General features: G+C 44.5%; 1 protein-coding gene across 1 annotated transcript in view; it reads right to left on the bottom strand.

Moving 5' to 3' along the window:
- Positions 1–16245, bottom strand: part of LOC147700347 (NACHT, LRR and PYD domains-containing protein 3-like) — a 484040-nt gene that overhangs the window by 454344 nt on the left and 13451 nt on the right. Inside the window, exon 2 of the mRNA XM_086936309.1 lies at positions 12181–13945. Within this exon, the coding sequence (XP_086792435.1) occupies positions 12181–13945 (1765 nt within the window). The remainder of the gene's footprint in view (positions 1–12180; positions 13946–16245) is intronic.

Here is a 16245-nt window from a genome sequence, read left to right as displayed (position 1 = left end):
GGGGAATTGACGTGTATAAAGCACAAACATCTATTGTGCATAGAGTGTTGATAATTTCAGGATCAAGTACAATTTGTTGAAGCTTATTCAAGAAATCGTTTGTATCACGTAGATACGTGGTCATACCCTTCACAATCGGTTGAAGATAAGCATCTATGTATTTACCTGTCGGTTCATGAATGGAGTTTTTTGTGGACACTATTGGACGGAATGGGGGTTTATTGAGATTTTTGTGTATTTTCGGAAGCATATGCAAACTTGGTCTCCTAGGATTGGCTTGTGTAAGATATTTCTTGTCTTTCTCTGTGATAGTTCCCATCATGCAGGCTTTATCCAAGATGATTTTCAGTACTTTGGCAAATGCCCCCATGGGGTCCTGTGTCAATTTCATGTAAAGCTCCGAGTTCTGTACATGCTCAGTGACTCTCTCTTGGTAAAATTCGAGATCCATGATTACAAGCGCCCCGCCCTTGTCCGCCTTGCAGCATTTGATGTTCTTGTTGTTGACGATCTGATTGATAGCTTGTTGTTGTTTGAAATTGAAGTTACTTCTCTTGGAATTGGGTTTCTTGAAAAGCTCCTTGATGTCATTCGAGGTAATAGTTTCGTAAGAGTCAAGAATTTTATGACTAATTGGCGCTGTAAAAGTACTTTTGCTTTTTAAGCCCTTGCATGTGTCATCAGATTTTGAGAAGGTTGGTGGAGCGATGTTCGTAAAGAAATGTCGCAGTCTCAAATTGTGCATAAACTTGTATAGACTTACTTCTGTACCAAGTTCATTAGAATGGTATGTGGGTACAAAAGATGTTCCCCGTTGTAAAATTGCCATTTGGGCATTGGACACAGACTCCTTGGAAATGTTGATGACTAGGTTTTTTTGCTCCTTGTTGATTGAGCTATTGGTGCTGCGGACTCTCTTGTGGCTTCTGCTCCTCCTGGTTCGACGACTATGGTTGGGCCTTTCTCTGAAAAAGGACCCCCTGTGGTAGCAAGATCAGTTTGCTTTGGAGCTTTGGTGGTCCCGAATGGTGGAATGTTTCTTTGAGGTATACCCATATTCGGTCCGGCTCTGCGTGTTTATGACCCATCTGACGTGGAGCTACCTTCATCCGATGAAGGTTTGTTAAATGGTCTTTGCTATCTTCGTTGGGCGTATACCTCCGCCCAGCTGTACACTTCACCCAGCTTGTAGTCCATGGTGTCGCGCTTGTATTTCCGTATCTTTCTGTCATTAATCTCTTTTGTATATTTATCCAATTGTATGTTGATATCATTTAGGGCTTTTTCTAATTCGTTCTTGGACATGTTTTTGTCCAAATTTTGATGTATTTGTGTGATTTCCTTCTCTAGATCTTCAATAACCTTAGGTAGTTCTTCGACTATTAAAAGAATCAAGTCGAGGGAACATTGATTAAGAATGGCATACCATCGCTCGGTGAATTTGGGGTTGTTCCTGCAGAGTGTGGGTTTCAACGCAATTCGTAATCCTCTAGGGATCCGTTGGTCTTTGTGGTATCTAATTAAAGTACCAACGAGTAGACGTGGGTTGATGACCCGTTTAGATGTGTATAGCAATTGTCTTAACATGCTTGGTGTAGAAAAGGTGCTAGTTGAGGAGGGATCCACTTCCTGAATCAAAGAATAAACCCGACTAGTTTCCTCAGATGTAAATCCAAATTTGTCGGCACGATTTGCCGTAATGTTTGCTATTTCTTCATAAGACATTGTGTGTTGGGTGCTCGCACTGTGTGGTCAGTGGAATTTCGACGAAAAAGATCTACAATGTGCGGCACTCCTTATTTTAATTACAGTAAGTGTGGTATATTTAATCCGTCTGCACTTTAAATGCTTATTTCTGGGTGCCAGCCACAATAATACACATGAGATGTCCATGTCAAACTCAATTCTGTATATGACAGTGAACATACATGGAATGTAAGTTCATAAACAGAATGGGGGTTGGGAGCACACTGCCTCACAGTCCCAGCACAGTTCGCCCCTTTGCATCCTGGTAAATGCAGTACACAGTTCAAACTTACTTCAAATTTATCTGGAATCATTCACCAAAGTTTGTGCAGACATTGCTGTATATCTCTAGACACGTGTTTCTGTCTTGAGCGCTTCATCAGTAGAGAGCAGCTGTTTTAGAGAGCAAAGAAAAATCATCTGGGTTTGCTGTGTGCCTGTGAGTGGTACTGTGACCTGAGAGGAACTTGGCAGCATTTCCAGCAACCACAGATGATTTTGAAGTAAGTTTGAACTGTGTACTGCATTTACCAGGATGCAAAGGGGCAAACAGTGCTGGGACTGTGAGGCAGTGTGCTCCCAACCCCCATTAAGTTCATAAAGACTGAGGGTCAGATTTACAAGGCACTTGCACCTCTTTTACACCGCCATTGGGTAACTTTTGTGACGCAGCGGCGGAGCAAACAAAGCACCATGCTGCTGGGTAATTACAACGTGACACATCCGGTGCAGGATCGCCTCCTAAAAGTGGCTGAATGAAATCTACAAGATTTCACTCAGTCACTTTTAGGGCCATGCTGCGTCAAAACTCTGCGCCTGCTTGAAGCAGGTGTAAGGATTGACGCAGCATGTCAGCGATCGTGCACCCCCAAGCCTTGCTGGAGTGGGGTCGCACTTGCCACGCCACTCCAGCAAAGCGCCGCTATTCCACCAGGGATGCATCACGTATCTGCCCACCCAAGCGCCACGGTGTGCCGCATTGTAAATGCGGTGCTTCAGGGGTGGCGCACGGGTGGGCAGATGCGTCGCAACTCTTCTGGCACACCTCTGCTAATTAGCAGAGATGTGCCAGAAGTTGTAAATCGGCCCCTGACAACTGTAGAGTGTGATCGGAGGAGAAAAAAATCTGACCTTGGCTCATCTATGTATGTGTATCGTCCTGCATGAAACAACCAGCACATCAGGATTTTGCTTACACTTCTGCAGGCACGGCTGGTGAGACAGAAGATACGCAGGAACAAGTGCGGAGCAGGAGGACATCAGTTTGCCGGCGGCTACACCCTCTTTCCACCAGCGAGGAAGAGGAGGAGGGGCCCTGTACATCTGCAGGCCAGGGGGTTACGCCCACCAGGGATGAGGAAGAACAAGACTCTGGTACTACGTCCCGGGTGGAGGCTGTGGACATTGTAGGGGTGGGGGAAGGACCGGACACCTCAGACCATGATGTGGTGTAGAGCTACTCACCACCCACACACTCTTCACCAGTGGGTCATGAAGAGGTGTCCCCGGGGCAGGCCAACATTCAATCTGGGCCTGCCACCTGCCCCTCCCTACCTCTAGAGTCCCCCATGCCATCGGGGGTTCCAGCTCGATCCCCTGAAACCTGTCCCCCTCCTCGTAGCCGCCAAGCCGAACAAATCAGCTCCGAACCAGAGGCACCACATCCCTTCTGTCCCCCCTGACCCCTCCCGGTGTTGTTCCTCCTGTGGCTGTGCCAGGGGACTTGGGTTGGATGGTCAAGGGTCAACCTGCAGGTCCGCTCGCATGTTCCTACAAGTGTGTCTGGAGATACGGTCTATGCAAGCGGACCTTGTACGATCAATGGACAACCTCGGCACCCACATGCAGTCCATGAGCACAGCCATGTCGTCTTTTGTCTCCCAAATGCCTTCCCATACCACCGTAAATGTGTCCCCCTGTCCGTTGCCCCACACAGTTTCCCCCGTACTCCTCGTTTGTCACGTCCCCATGTGGTGCCTGTTCCTGCACAAGCCAGCCATGTGGATGTGTCAGACCCTGACGATCTAGATACTGTGGTCTTGGAGGATGACCAGAAAGACACCTGACTTTTGGACTGAGACATTGTTCTGGACGAAGATTTCTTTTTCCCCTTGTAAATAGACTGGTTTCCCTGACGCTCCCTGGCGTATTATATTTGTTTTGCCCCACCCCAATCACAGTTCCCTTCTCCTTCTGCATTAAGATCATCATTTGTTTTCCTTTCTCCCTTCCAAACGGACGGTCAGTTATTTTTCCTACATAAATATCTTTGAGTAATTCTACTTTGTTTAACTTGTTTGACTTAATTTTGAATGTCTGTTTCCAAAGATGGACACATATTTATTGAGTCATATGCTATGCACATAATAACGTGTTGCTATGATGTGTTACACTTGTAACTGTCTCATACACACACACACATGCCTACATCGTTAGACAGGACATGATACACAACAGGATATTACTTTTGTAGATCTTTATATTCACGATATACCTAAGGACCCCAAGACAAATTGCCCACGTGAATGTCACTGGCAATCGTGTTTGCGTTTCCGCAATAGCGGGGGTGATGAACGCGGTGAGGGGTGAGGTTGAGCTTGTCGCCTTCGTGTATGTGGGTGTTGTACAGGGTGATCAAGAGGTGCAGGTGCAGATGGTGTCTGCACATTTGGTGTCTGTACCTGGACAAGGGCTGGTTGTGCAGGTGTTGGAAGTGACTGTCCAGAGGTTGGTGGTGTTTGTGCAGGTGGTGGGGGTGGTGAGATTGACTGTCCAGAGGTTGGTGGTGTTTGTGCAGGTGGTGGGGGTGGTGGGAGTGACTGTCCGGAGGTTGGTGGTGTTTGTGCAGGTGGTGGGGGTGGTGGGAGTGACTGTCCAGAGGTTGGTGGTGTTTGTGCAGGTGGTGGGGGTGGTGGGAGTGACTGTCCAGAGGTTGTTGGTGTTGGTGTTTGTGCAGGTGGACAAGGCTTATAAATATTATACATATATTATTTTTATCAAGTATTCTCTATACCCATTGGAGAGCCAGGGTAATTGAACGTGTTCTAAATAATCTAAAATGGATTTTTCGTCAACTTCTATCTTAGAGCTGTACAAGTCTTCATAGTACCTGTTGATTTCATGTGCTATATCAGAGGGGTCGCTCAGTATACTGCCATCCTCTTCGACCCGTTCTAATATCACACCTTATTATCTTTGGCATTAAGCTAGTGCCGCCAGCACTGACTCTGGTCTATTCCCCGCTCCGTAGCATTTATCTACTGCATACTTCCCCATATGTTTTACTTAATTATCCGCTTCCTGCCTATAGTCTTCCAGTTTTTTTTCAATGCGTCGGTCACCTGCAGATCACTCCCCTTGAGTGCCTCTTGCTCTAGCCTACCCAGTTGGCTCTCGAGAGTCTGCCCCTAATGGAGCGGACAACACCCGTATGTTCACTAATGGCTTCTCCTCCAATATAGACTTTGAATGCCTACCACAGTGGTGTAACAAAACTTGAGGGGGCCCCCCTGCAAAATACATGGAGGGGCCCCCAAAACTCATTCAGGAGCTCTCTGACTGGAGCACTGTTCTGAGGGGCCCACTGCAGCTTGGGGGCACCCGCACGGCAGGGGCCTGTGTTACACCCATGGCCTCCCAGACTGTGGAGAAGTGCTCAGAGCCAATGTTAATGACGAAGAAGTCGGTGATTGCTGTGGCAGGCTGGACTTTAAATACCGAATCCAGTAATGAGTACGGAGGGAATGTCCATGTAAATGGGGCAGCCATGCGTGGGTGGATCTCCACCTCTAAAATAATTGGAGAGTGATCTGAGAATGAGCGAGGCAACACTGTACATTCGCAGACAGGTGGTAGTAGTGAACCTGTAATAAGCATGGAATCTATTCTGGTGTGTATCATGAGGGGCAAAGTAGTGTGTGAAACCACCCACCTCTGAGTGCCTAGCCCTCCAGACAACGGCCAGACCCAACTGCGTTGCTATGTTGCATATGGTTTTTGCAGCAGCCGAAGGACGCCTAGCCAAGTCCCCTGACCTGTCCAAAAGTGGGTTTAAAACACAATTCAAATCGCCACCCCATAATTGCGGCAGCATCGAGTGGTCTGTTGTGTAGAGTTAGTAAGTTCTTATAAAACTGAGGGTTGTCATGGTTCGCCCGTATATATTGAAAACTTGCAGGTGTAAACCTTTCCCATGGCATCTTGAGATGGCAGACCTGCCATTAGGATCAACCTTATGTTCTACCAAAGAAAGCTCTGACTTAGGGTTAACCCAGGTTAGCAACCCACTAGCATGAGAGGGAGGAGAATCCTCCCGTTTGGAATGAACCTTGAAGTCTCCTTTGTTTGAGCATGCTGTTATTAGGGGCTAGATGTGTCTCCTGTAGTAAGGCGACATCTACTTTATGTTGTTTAAAATAGGCCAAAATGTTGCTCAATTTTCTAAAATCGTTCAGCCCTCTTACATTCTAAGTTATAAACCAGTCTCTGCCCATTTGATTACACGTTGTGTCACCTAGCATCTCTTGCATCTGCTATGCCCTATGGCCCTCTGTTGACAACATTGTATCAACCTTGTCTATATAAGCTATGAAATCAAAACAAGTACCCCTCCCACCCCCTCCCAAGCTATGCCATACCCAACTGTGCATATGCAAGCATTCTCCCACGCCCCCATCATAATACTTAACATTTACTATAACAATGAAAGTTACACAAAAAAAAGTAATAGCATTATGCCAACCAGGAGGTAACACGCGGGGATGGATGTGACCTGCCATTGCACCTAATAGCCAACGCTACCCCCCCCCCCCCGCCTGATATGGAATGATTCACTTCATCTGGGAAAGTCCGCCGTCCAGAGCGAGCAATGGAACAGAACGGGTGGGAAGCGAATTTCGCTGCAAAATGTACAAATGAATATCCATGTATTCATGACCCACTCAGTCTGAGGATTAGATTAGTTCAATACAGTTTTCTTAGCATTTAGATTGCTAGACTGGTTAAAGCCACAGTTATAAACTACCAAGTCAAAAAAGAGTAAAAAATATTAATTAGAACACCAGTTAAGTGTCAGTCATTGTCTTCCAGGATTTTAGATTCAAGCCGGTCCCTTTTTTGTACGTTTGCCATATTCAACTCTTTAAGGGCTTTTTGAAAATTCGGGCTTTACCATTAAACACAACTCTCAGCTTTGAGGGGTACAGCATTGTATACTCTGTGTTGTTCTCTTAGTTTACGTTTCATTTGGGCAAATAGTCTTCTGGCCTCTTGCACCTTTAGGGTAAAGTCCGGAAACAACAAGATGAAAGAGCCCTCATATCTCAGCTCACCCAGTTCTCTTGCCTTTTTCAAAGCACCATCTTTGTCCCTGTAATTGAATAATTTTGCAATAATGGGATGCAGCGGGCCGGCAGGGGAAGGCCTGGGGCCCAGGGAGCCGTTAGCACGTTCAACAACAAACATAGATGAAAAGGTTTTGTTACCCAGCAAGGTGATTAGTAGTTTCCCCACATACACTTCCATGACCCCGTTGCCGTGGATTCCGGGAGGCATGCGATGTGCAGGTTGCTGCGCCGTGATCTAGCTTCCAAGTCTTCAGTCTTGTCCTGCAACACAGTCCAGGCTTGCTCCATCTGCCTTTGGGTGTTATACGTATCTGTCTGCGCTTCCTCTACCTCTGAGACGCGTCATTCCACCATGTCCTAGCGTTCTGCATGTTTGTCCAACCTTTCAGACATTCGGTCCATTCTGTATGACAGGAATCGATTTTTCCAACAATGGTAGATAGGCTTTTTTGTATAGCCGCCAATATTTGCCAGATATCCCCACCTGCGCCCTCAGAATCCTCACTCGACCCTCCCGTGGCCCCGTCCATGGTCTCTTTCCTGTGTCAAGTCAAGTCAAGTCAAGAGATTTATATAGCGCGCTACATACCCATAGGGTCTCAAGGCGCTTGAGGAAGGGTGGGGAATTACTTGTCGAATATCCAAGTTTTGAGTTGCTTTCTGAATGCTAGGTGGTTCTGAGTAAGGCGAAGGTGAGTGCAGCTTTGATTGTGATTTATCAGGTTTGCCCATTGAGCTGATGCCACTCGCGCAAGCTGCAGTACTGTAAATGATGCGGGTCACGATAGCTCTTGCCAGTGAGATTCAAGAGTTAGTGTTCTGACAAGAGGCAAACTATGTTCCCACGCAGCTCAGCGGAGCTCTAGACCATGCAGCCCAGCCAACTTTTTGGAAGAGTGGTACACGTCCCAGGACAGGCCTACCTGCAGCACTCTATTTGGTGGACAATCACAGCCAGGAGAATGCACAGGTAACCAGGATGCAAGGCGCAGCCTGCAGCAAGTTTGGACCCCAGGCGATGATCATCTGGCCTCGATAGCGGGGCACGGCGACGTCCCGCAACAGTGCGCACCGCCAGGAGGGTAGCTGTGGCCGCTTCAGCCCCCGCAATAGTCACTGACCAAGCAGGAGCACCAATCACATGGCCGACAGCAGCCCCAACAGATATTTAAAATAAAGGTCGAGGGATATGGCCAAGCGGCTCAGGTGCAGCCCATTAATCCAGTCTTGCTCCAAGCTGGGTCTAAAGCACGTCCAGGAGCGCCACTCACCACGATATCAGGGTCGGCAGGGTGAACACCGGTTAACGCACTGCAGACCCGGAGCTGGGTTGCACAGTGTCCTTGCGTCCCTGGGTAGGCCGCACCTCTGAGCTCCTTACCTCCCAGCATCGGAAGGCCGCATGGCATAGCTGCCAGTAGCTCCGCACCAGGCGCGACTCTCGGGCGGATCTTGGCATCACTGGGAAGCTCCACTTCTACTGCTGTATATGCTTTGTTTTTTGGATGGCGGACACTGAGAGTAACGCAGATAAATACCGGATTGATTAGGTGGCTGGCGGAGCAAGCTTAGTAGGCGTCCATCTTTGGGCCAGGCAAGCTCCGTCCACACCTATGATGCCTGGTTATAGTGCAGAGCTTTATTAAAAGGTAGCACGAGCTCTGAAATCGCAGGTCCAGACTGAGGAAGCTCTGTTAGTAAATTGCTTTGGTTTAACCCTGGGTATCTAGAGGTTGTAAACTTCTGCAGTTCTGCAGACCTCTTCTTTATATGGAGTACAACTCTGAATCAGGTGGAGTATACAGATCACTAGTATTTGGCAAGTCTAAGTACAGATCAACAATGAAATGAGAGAGAAGTAAATTATCCGCCTACTCAACATCGTCTTCAACATAGGAATCTGAACTAAATAAAGCCTCTAGAACTGGCATTGAGGTAGTGGCACTGTCTGAGAATCCTTCCAGGCCAGGGCCAGCACCTTAGCTATTTCATAGGGAGACGTAACAAAGTTGGCTCCGAAACAGGAATTTGGTTGGGACTGGGGATGATGCCCCTGGAGCTGAAACCAGCTTCAGAGCAGTCGGAACTGACGTGGCCTTTGGCATAGGTGCCGAGATATGGGATGGCACCAGCTGGCAGCCAGGCCTGGGCCCTGGTAGATCAATGGGGCCTGCAGGCATGCAGAGGGATTCAACATGGTCCATAAGAGCTGCAAAATGGCCACTTTGAAGGTCTCTATCTGCTGTGCAGTCGACAACAGCCTAGAAGACTCAGGCAACAGGGCCAACCTTGGATAGGCTCAGAGTGGGGAGGTTGGATGCTAAGGCAGAGCCTTCGAGTGTCGACTGCACAACTTCTCCCTAGAGCAGAATGACAGAAAGAATAACAATCCTATTTGGACTGCTTATGCTTGTAACAAGATTTGTCTTCAAACTTTGTCTTCACTTACCTAAGGATCACAACTTGGAACAAAATCAGGACCTGTACAGAAAATTGCCCAGGATCTGGGGCAGGTCCTGTACTTTGTCAGGGTCTTGCATCCAGATCTACCCAGCATCTTATGCTCAGGGACAGATCCAACAAGATGCATTTGTTGTATGACTCCAAGTCATACTTGGACCTAAACACCACAGGCAGAAGTGTGTTCCATCACAAACATCTGCTAGCTAAAGGAACAGCACAATTTGAAGTCTGTGGTTTTTGGGGGAGACATTTTCTCTAGCACACTGTCTCTGATGAAAAGTTTTATGGAGTTGGTAAGACACTGACAAAAAGTTGAGAATGGAGCTCCAGACTATTATCAAAGAGAAGAAAGGAACTCATGCCAGCAGGCAGGGATGACACCAATTTACGACTCCATGCCATCACTCCTAAAGGTGGTGCAAGGCCACCACAGAGCCACCTAGTGCCACCTATCAGTGCACTGGAACAATTGCTAAAAAGTTCTAGATCCTGCCTGGTGCAGTAAGGTATTCAAAAAGTGTGTAACCTGCACTTATAGAACAATCTATCTAGCCAGAATTTAGCTGCCTCCAACTCACCCAGTAAGGACTTAGACGACTGCTCGTAAGAGAGATTGGTTTTCCTTACCCTTATTCTGGAACACAGTCCAGTCCTACATTATCAAACCATGCAAGCCTTCATCAAGGCTTTTTCAGCAATCCACAGGAACTTATCCAAGGACATCAAACCTTCATTATAGTATATGTAGATTTATATATTGAATAGTAATAGCATTTCCATAAATAACTCTGCAGATATTCAGCTGAGTGATTGCCTAAAGCCATATAGCTTAAAGTAATGAACAATACTGCACTGAAATGAATATGAAATTCATATTACACATCAAAGATGAATGTGTTGGGAGGGGAGAGTGGAAGGAGTCTTGGCAGAGGCCTGTATTACATAAGGCAAGTCATGTGCTGACGTGATGAGTCTTAAGTGCTATCATGAATGTGGCGGGTGACGGTGTATATTGGAGGATGTGCAGGGGGCAGTCTTGTGAAGCAGTGCAAGAAATTTGAATAAGTGATAGTAGAATTGTACAGGGAGATGTTTAAGACCAGTAGTGAGGTGAACGTTAGCAGAGCATGGATATTGGGAATATGAGAAGGGACAGAAAGATTCTGCCAATCGAGAATGTGTCCATGAATCAAAAACAAAGTCATAGCTGCTGATTTATTTCTTGTTGGTATGGATACTCTGTCTCAAAGGTGACAGAGTATACATTCCATAAAGATAAAGGTCCACCCACTTGATTTTGATGCAGGCCGACCTTAAGTTTTTCTACAGGGGTGACTACTCTGTCACTGCCATAGCCAAAATTCTCTGACGGCCCAATGGAGTAAGAGCCATCGGAGAGATGACTATATGTCCACTCGATCAACCTGGAATGGGACGTCATATAACCATTTTTTTACTGTATATCATTGCCGGGCAAACTCTGATGGTGAGGGACAGCAAAATGGTAAGAATACTCCCTGAGCCATAGGAGATGACTCCCATGGTACGAAGGGCATTACATTTTTTATTTTCAAAAAGAAAATCCCATTTCAGGACTTTCTTTTTGAAAATCAAAAATCAAAAACTGGTGCAGGGCTGAGTCGGCATGTCGCAGCCCTGCACCAAACAGCGAAATGCATTGACAGGAACCGCCATGATGGCAGTGCTTGTCATTCATATAAATGACCGCCTGCTTGACGGTAATTTATAAATGTGGCAGGTGTTCCTTCTGCTAGAGGGACGGAGCAATTTACTCTGTCCCCCTGACGATCAATGGACCATTCGCCCATTTATGAATTGGGCTATAGACTAGCAGATTAAAAGGGGGCTGGGCCGGTGATGAAGAGGAACAGAAAACACATGGGCTGCAAATCACATGGGTTGCAAAGGAGGGAAGTGTGAGAGAATATGATATTTAAATAGCTGCAGTTCCCACTTGTTTACGTGCCCTCATTCAATGTGTTAAGAGAGGGCAAAGGGGGATACCACAGCTCCTGAGCCACAAGCACACGCAGGATAGATGTCCCCGGGTCCACATCAGAAGATAACCCTACTATTGCCTGAAATACATCAGAAGATAACCAAACCACTGCCTACAAATACATCAGAAGATAACCCTACCACTGCTCCAAATACATCAGAAGATAACCCTACTACTGCCTATAAATACATCAGAAGATAATCCTACTACTGCCTAAAAATACTTCAGAAGATAACCCGACCGCTGCCTAAAAATACATCAGAAGATAACCCTGCCGCTGCCTAAAAATACATCAGAAGATAACCCGACCGCTGCCTAAAAATACTTCAGAAGATAACCCTGCCGCTGCCTAAAAATACATCTGAAGATAACCCTACCGCACTGACCACAAATATTACAACTCCCACCAAGAAGGTGGCTACTTTAGGGTCTCTAATGAACAACAGGTTTAGGGAGAATATACTGCAATAATTCTGATAAAAATCAGCTATTATTTAAGTTGTTACAGACAAATCATCTTTTGAACTATGCTGATAATGTAATTTTATGACTCATCACACAACCTTGTAAGCCTACATATAAAATAAAAATAATGTGGAGACGTACCTGAGACTGCAACATTTCATTAGACCTGGCAACAGCACTTGGAGACCTTTGGATTCAATTTTGCCATACAACACAATTTGCCGGACTCCAAGAGAATTCTGAAGGCAGAATACAAGCGCTCTGGAGTTTGTGACATTCCATCGTATCCCCAGATAAGGCTCATGTAATGTGATCACTTTAAGAGGCTCTGTTGCACTTTTCACAAACTCTTCATCTTGTGTCTCGTACAAGCAGTGAAACAAGTCCATCGGATAATAATAAATCTTAGCACTTTGAGGAAAGATTTCTTCTTTTATCCACTTCTCCACAGTAGGTTTTAAGTCTGATGACACCCACCATTGGAACTCTTTCTCCATCTGATCTAATCTTTCTTTACTCAGCAGGCCGAAAAGGAAGCGCACTGTCAGCATCCACCGGTCCTTCTGTATCTTATAATCTTCCAATAATTGGATCACGCCTCGCTCAGGACTCTCTGTGTGTACTGGTGTTTCATTGTCTTTCAGGACAAAAAACATAGCAGCAAAAAACTCCTGAAAGCTCAAATGGAGGAATTTGTACAGGTTGTCGGTTCCGTCTTTCTGAAAAATATCGTTGTTTAGGAAGAGAGACTGAATGGCCGGTATATCTAGACCATGATTAGCGATGTCACTGTCCTCAAACTGTGTTTTTCCCTGATAGAGTCCTTCATTGGCTAAAGCACACAGCCTCTTCAGGTTCATGTTAAAGATGCTCTGTCTGGTATCGCTGCTCTGTTGGGTTAATAAACTGGAGAGGCAGAGCATGTAAGCCGAGGTGATTGTTCTTGAATCAGGTACACATTCTTCTCTCTTCTTGATCTGTTGTTCAATGGCCTTGCAGAAAATCCAGCATACAACGGGCTCAAAACACATAGTAAAGAGAAGATCATTCTCTTTTACAATATTAAAAACTAGTTCACCTTGTGTTGTGTTTTTAAAAAATCTATCAAAATAATCCTTTATATCACCTTCAGAAAACCCAAGAATCTCTACAAAGCGCTTATCCTCCTCATACTGTGCGAGGCACTGTGTCAAGGTCTCCAAAGCAGCTGGTTGTGTGGTTATTATAATATATGCCTCTGAAAGATACTCTTTCCGTATTAAACGGATCAATATGTTGTCCTTTGAGGATCGTTTGCCAGGATCAGCTACCAGGGTATCTTTGTTGATTCTGAGTTGATCGAAGCCATCGATGATGAAGAGCACTTTGCTGGGCTCCGCCTCTATCTCACTCCTTGATACAAGTCGCTGTTTGTTCAATGAAGATACATATTTAGGTTTATTATATTGAATGAGGGCCTCTATGGTCTGCCATCCTTTCAGCTGGTTATGATCGCTGCATGAGATATAAAACACATATTCAAACCGGTCCTGGAAGAGTTTTCCTGATGCCCAGTCAAGGAGGATCCTTCGGGAGGTCATTGTCTTTCCAACCCCTGCCGCGCCCAGGAGCACCACGGTTCTGGGGATGCATCCATCTTCTTCAGGGTTGAAGAAAGCTTCGATGCTGCAAGAGGAGTATTTGATCCATTCATCCACATGAACCAGATTTTTCATTACAGATGAAATGGTTTCGTGGTGTTTTTCTTCCGGTTGGTGATACTTCTTTAAAATGACCAGTCTCTGGTACCTTTCTTTTATTGTTACATACTCTCTAATCCACGGGGTTTTAGCACTCATCAAACTGGATATTTCTATGTTCTCCTTGTATTTCTTCTTATTTTCTTCTAGACGGACATGTCCAGAGACTGCAATGTGAAGAAGAAAAACAAAATAGCAGTTGTTCGTTTTTACAGCATTACCAAGACAATCAATGGGTGCATTGTTTGGGTTCCTGATTCTAACAAGTGTTCTGTAAAGATGCAGTATGTGAGGAAATGAGAAATGTTTACTAATTATATGGTTTCAACACACAACCTTATTAGCATATTTTTAAGGGAGTGGGTGTTAATTCATAAGTGCGAGTGTCACTGTGTTGTGCCTGTATATATGTTTATGTACATTTCAGAGTGTTCTGTCAGTTGTCAAAACACCACAGAACACTTTGTAGAAATCGGTAATTTACCGATTCCTTAATACCGAATCCTTCCCTACATCACGAATGCCTAATTACTGGTCGGTAACGTTGAAATTTACCAATTTTCACCCTTACCGACCGGAATTTGGGCCACCCACATATGGCCCTAAATCTCATAACGTTAAAGACGCATAACGGTTGAAACAGCTGCTATACCGGCCGAACGTTGAATAGTGAGGAGAACAAATGATGTTTAAGAACTCACCACAGATAATGGGAAACATAAATCAAGCAGTCCCCTAGGCCCACCGCCACCACAGTCCTCGCGATGAATGTGTAGAGGGTGATGAAACTAAGACGAGTGTAGATTGTCACTGCAAGGGCAACCCGACTCCTACTAAGCACTGTCTTTCAAGATTTCAGTTCTGCAGAGAGGTGAAGGGAATGTGCACAAGCACACACAATGTAGACAGCGTGTGAACGAACATGCCACACAAGGGTAGATTGAACAATCCAGAATGACAGCCGCAATGTACCCAAGAAACGTACTGCCACATAATTCAGACACCAAGCTGATGGGTGAGACCTCGATAAAAGCGCACAAGCCAAGCTTACCAAGCGTCATGAAGAGGACTTGAAAACATTCACTGCATGATCCCCTTCATGATGTAGGTTGAAATGAATAACCATGCGTTCAGTGCAACACGTAATAGCAATACTTGAGCAATGTAGTATTCAGCAAAATCCTCTGCAGAAACGTCTACCTCTCACCAGCAAATAAACATGTGGACAGTAGGTTGTAGTGAGGTTACCACAGACTGATGAGGAAAAACCAAACTCCTTTCAAAACTGTCATTGAGCGCAGCACGCTTAGAGCGAGTTGTTGGTTTGTAGGGGAGTAGGGTGGAAAGTAATTCCATTTTAATTAATTAATTAATATTTTGTATCAATTAATATTTATGTATTTAATATTTTATATTGTTAGTTGTGGAAATAATGTTTTATTAATTCGTTATTAATAATTATTAATTAATTGCTAATTGTGTTAATTGTGTCATTTTTGTGGAGGGGGTTGTGGGCTGATAGGGAAGTAGGGTGGGAAATAATTTAATTTTAATACATTTTTAAATATTTTTTATATACTGTTTATTTAATGTTATTTTATAGTGTTAACTGTGTGAATTAATGTATTAATAATTGTTTTTAATGTGCTTGTTAATTGAAATTAATTGTTAATTAAATATGTTAATTGTGTCATGTTTTACGACATTGGTGGTGTCATTTATAGAGGAATATGGTGGGAGGTAAATTATTTTTTATTAATTATTTAAATGTTAATTAATGCTAATTAATTTGCTGGAGTGGGAATAGTGAACTATTCCCCTCTCCTATCCAACACTTTCCCTACTGTTGCAATTGCTGGAGTGGGAATAGTAAATTATTCCTCTCCGCTATCTAACACTTTCCCTACTGTTGCACTCGTTGGAGTGGGAATAGTAAATGATTCCCTTCCGCTATCCAACACTTTCCCTACTGTTGCACTCTCTGGAGTAGGAATAGTAAATGTTATCCCCTCCGTTATCCAACATTATCTCTACTGTTGCACTTGCTGGAGTGGGAATAGTAAATTATTCCCCTCCACTATCCAACACTTTCCCTACTGTTGCACTCCCTGGAGTAGGAATAGTAATTTTTAACCCTCCGCTATCCAGCATTTTCCCTACTGTTGCACTCATTGGAGTGGGAATAGTAAATTATTCCCCTCCACTCTCCAACACTTTCCCTACTGCTGCATTACCTGGAGTGGTAATAGTAATTTTATCCCCTACGCTATCCAACATTTTCCCTACTGTTGCACTTAATGTAGCATAAAATGTAGTTTAAAAAAAATAACATATATTTTAATTTATTTTATATATATATGTATATATATTATAAATTTTTTATGTTGCAGGTGTATATATATATATAGATATATATATATATATATATATATATATATATTTGCATTTATAATTTTTAATGTTTCTA

This window comes from Lissotriton vulgaris, chromosome 8, assembly GCF_964263255.1.
Source record: "Lissotriton vulgaris chromosome 8, aLisVul1.2, whole genome shotgun sequence".
Lineage (NCBI taxonomy): Eukaryota > Metazoa > Chordata > Amphibia > Caudata > Salamandridae > Lissotriton > Lissotriton vulgaris.
The sequence above is the reverse complement of the archived record's forward strand: the minus strand, read 5'-3'. Positions and strand labels throughout refer to the sequence as shown.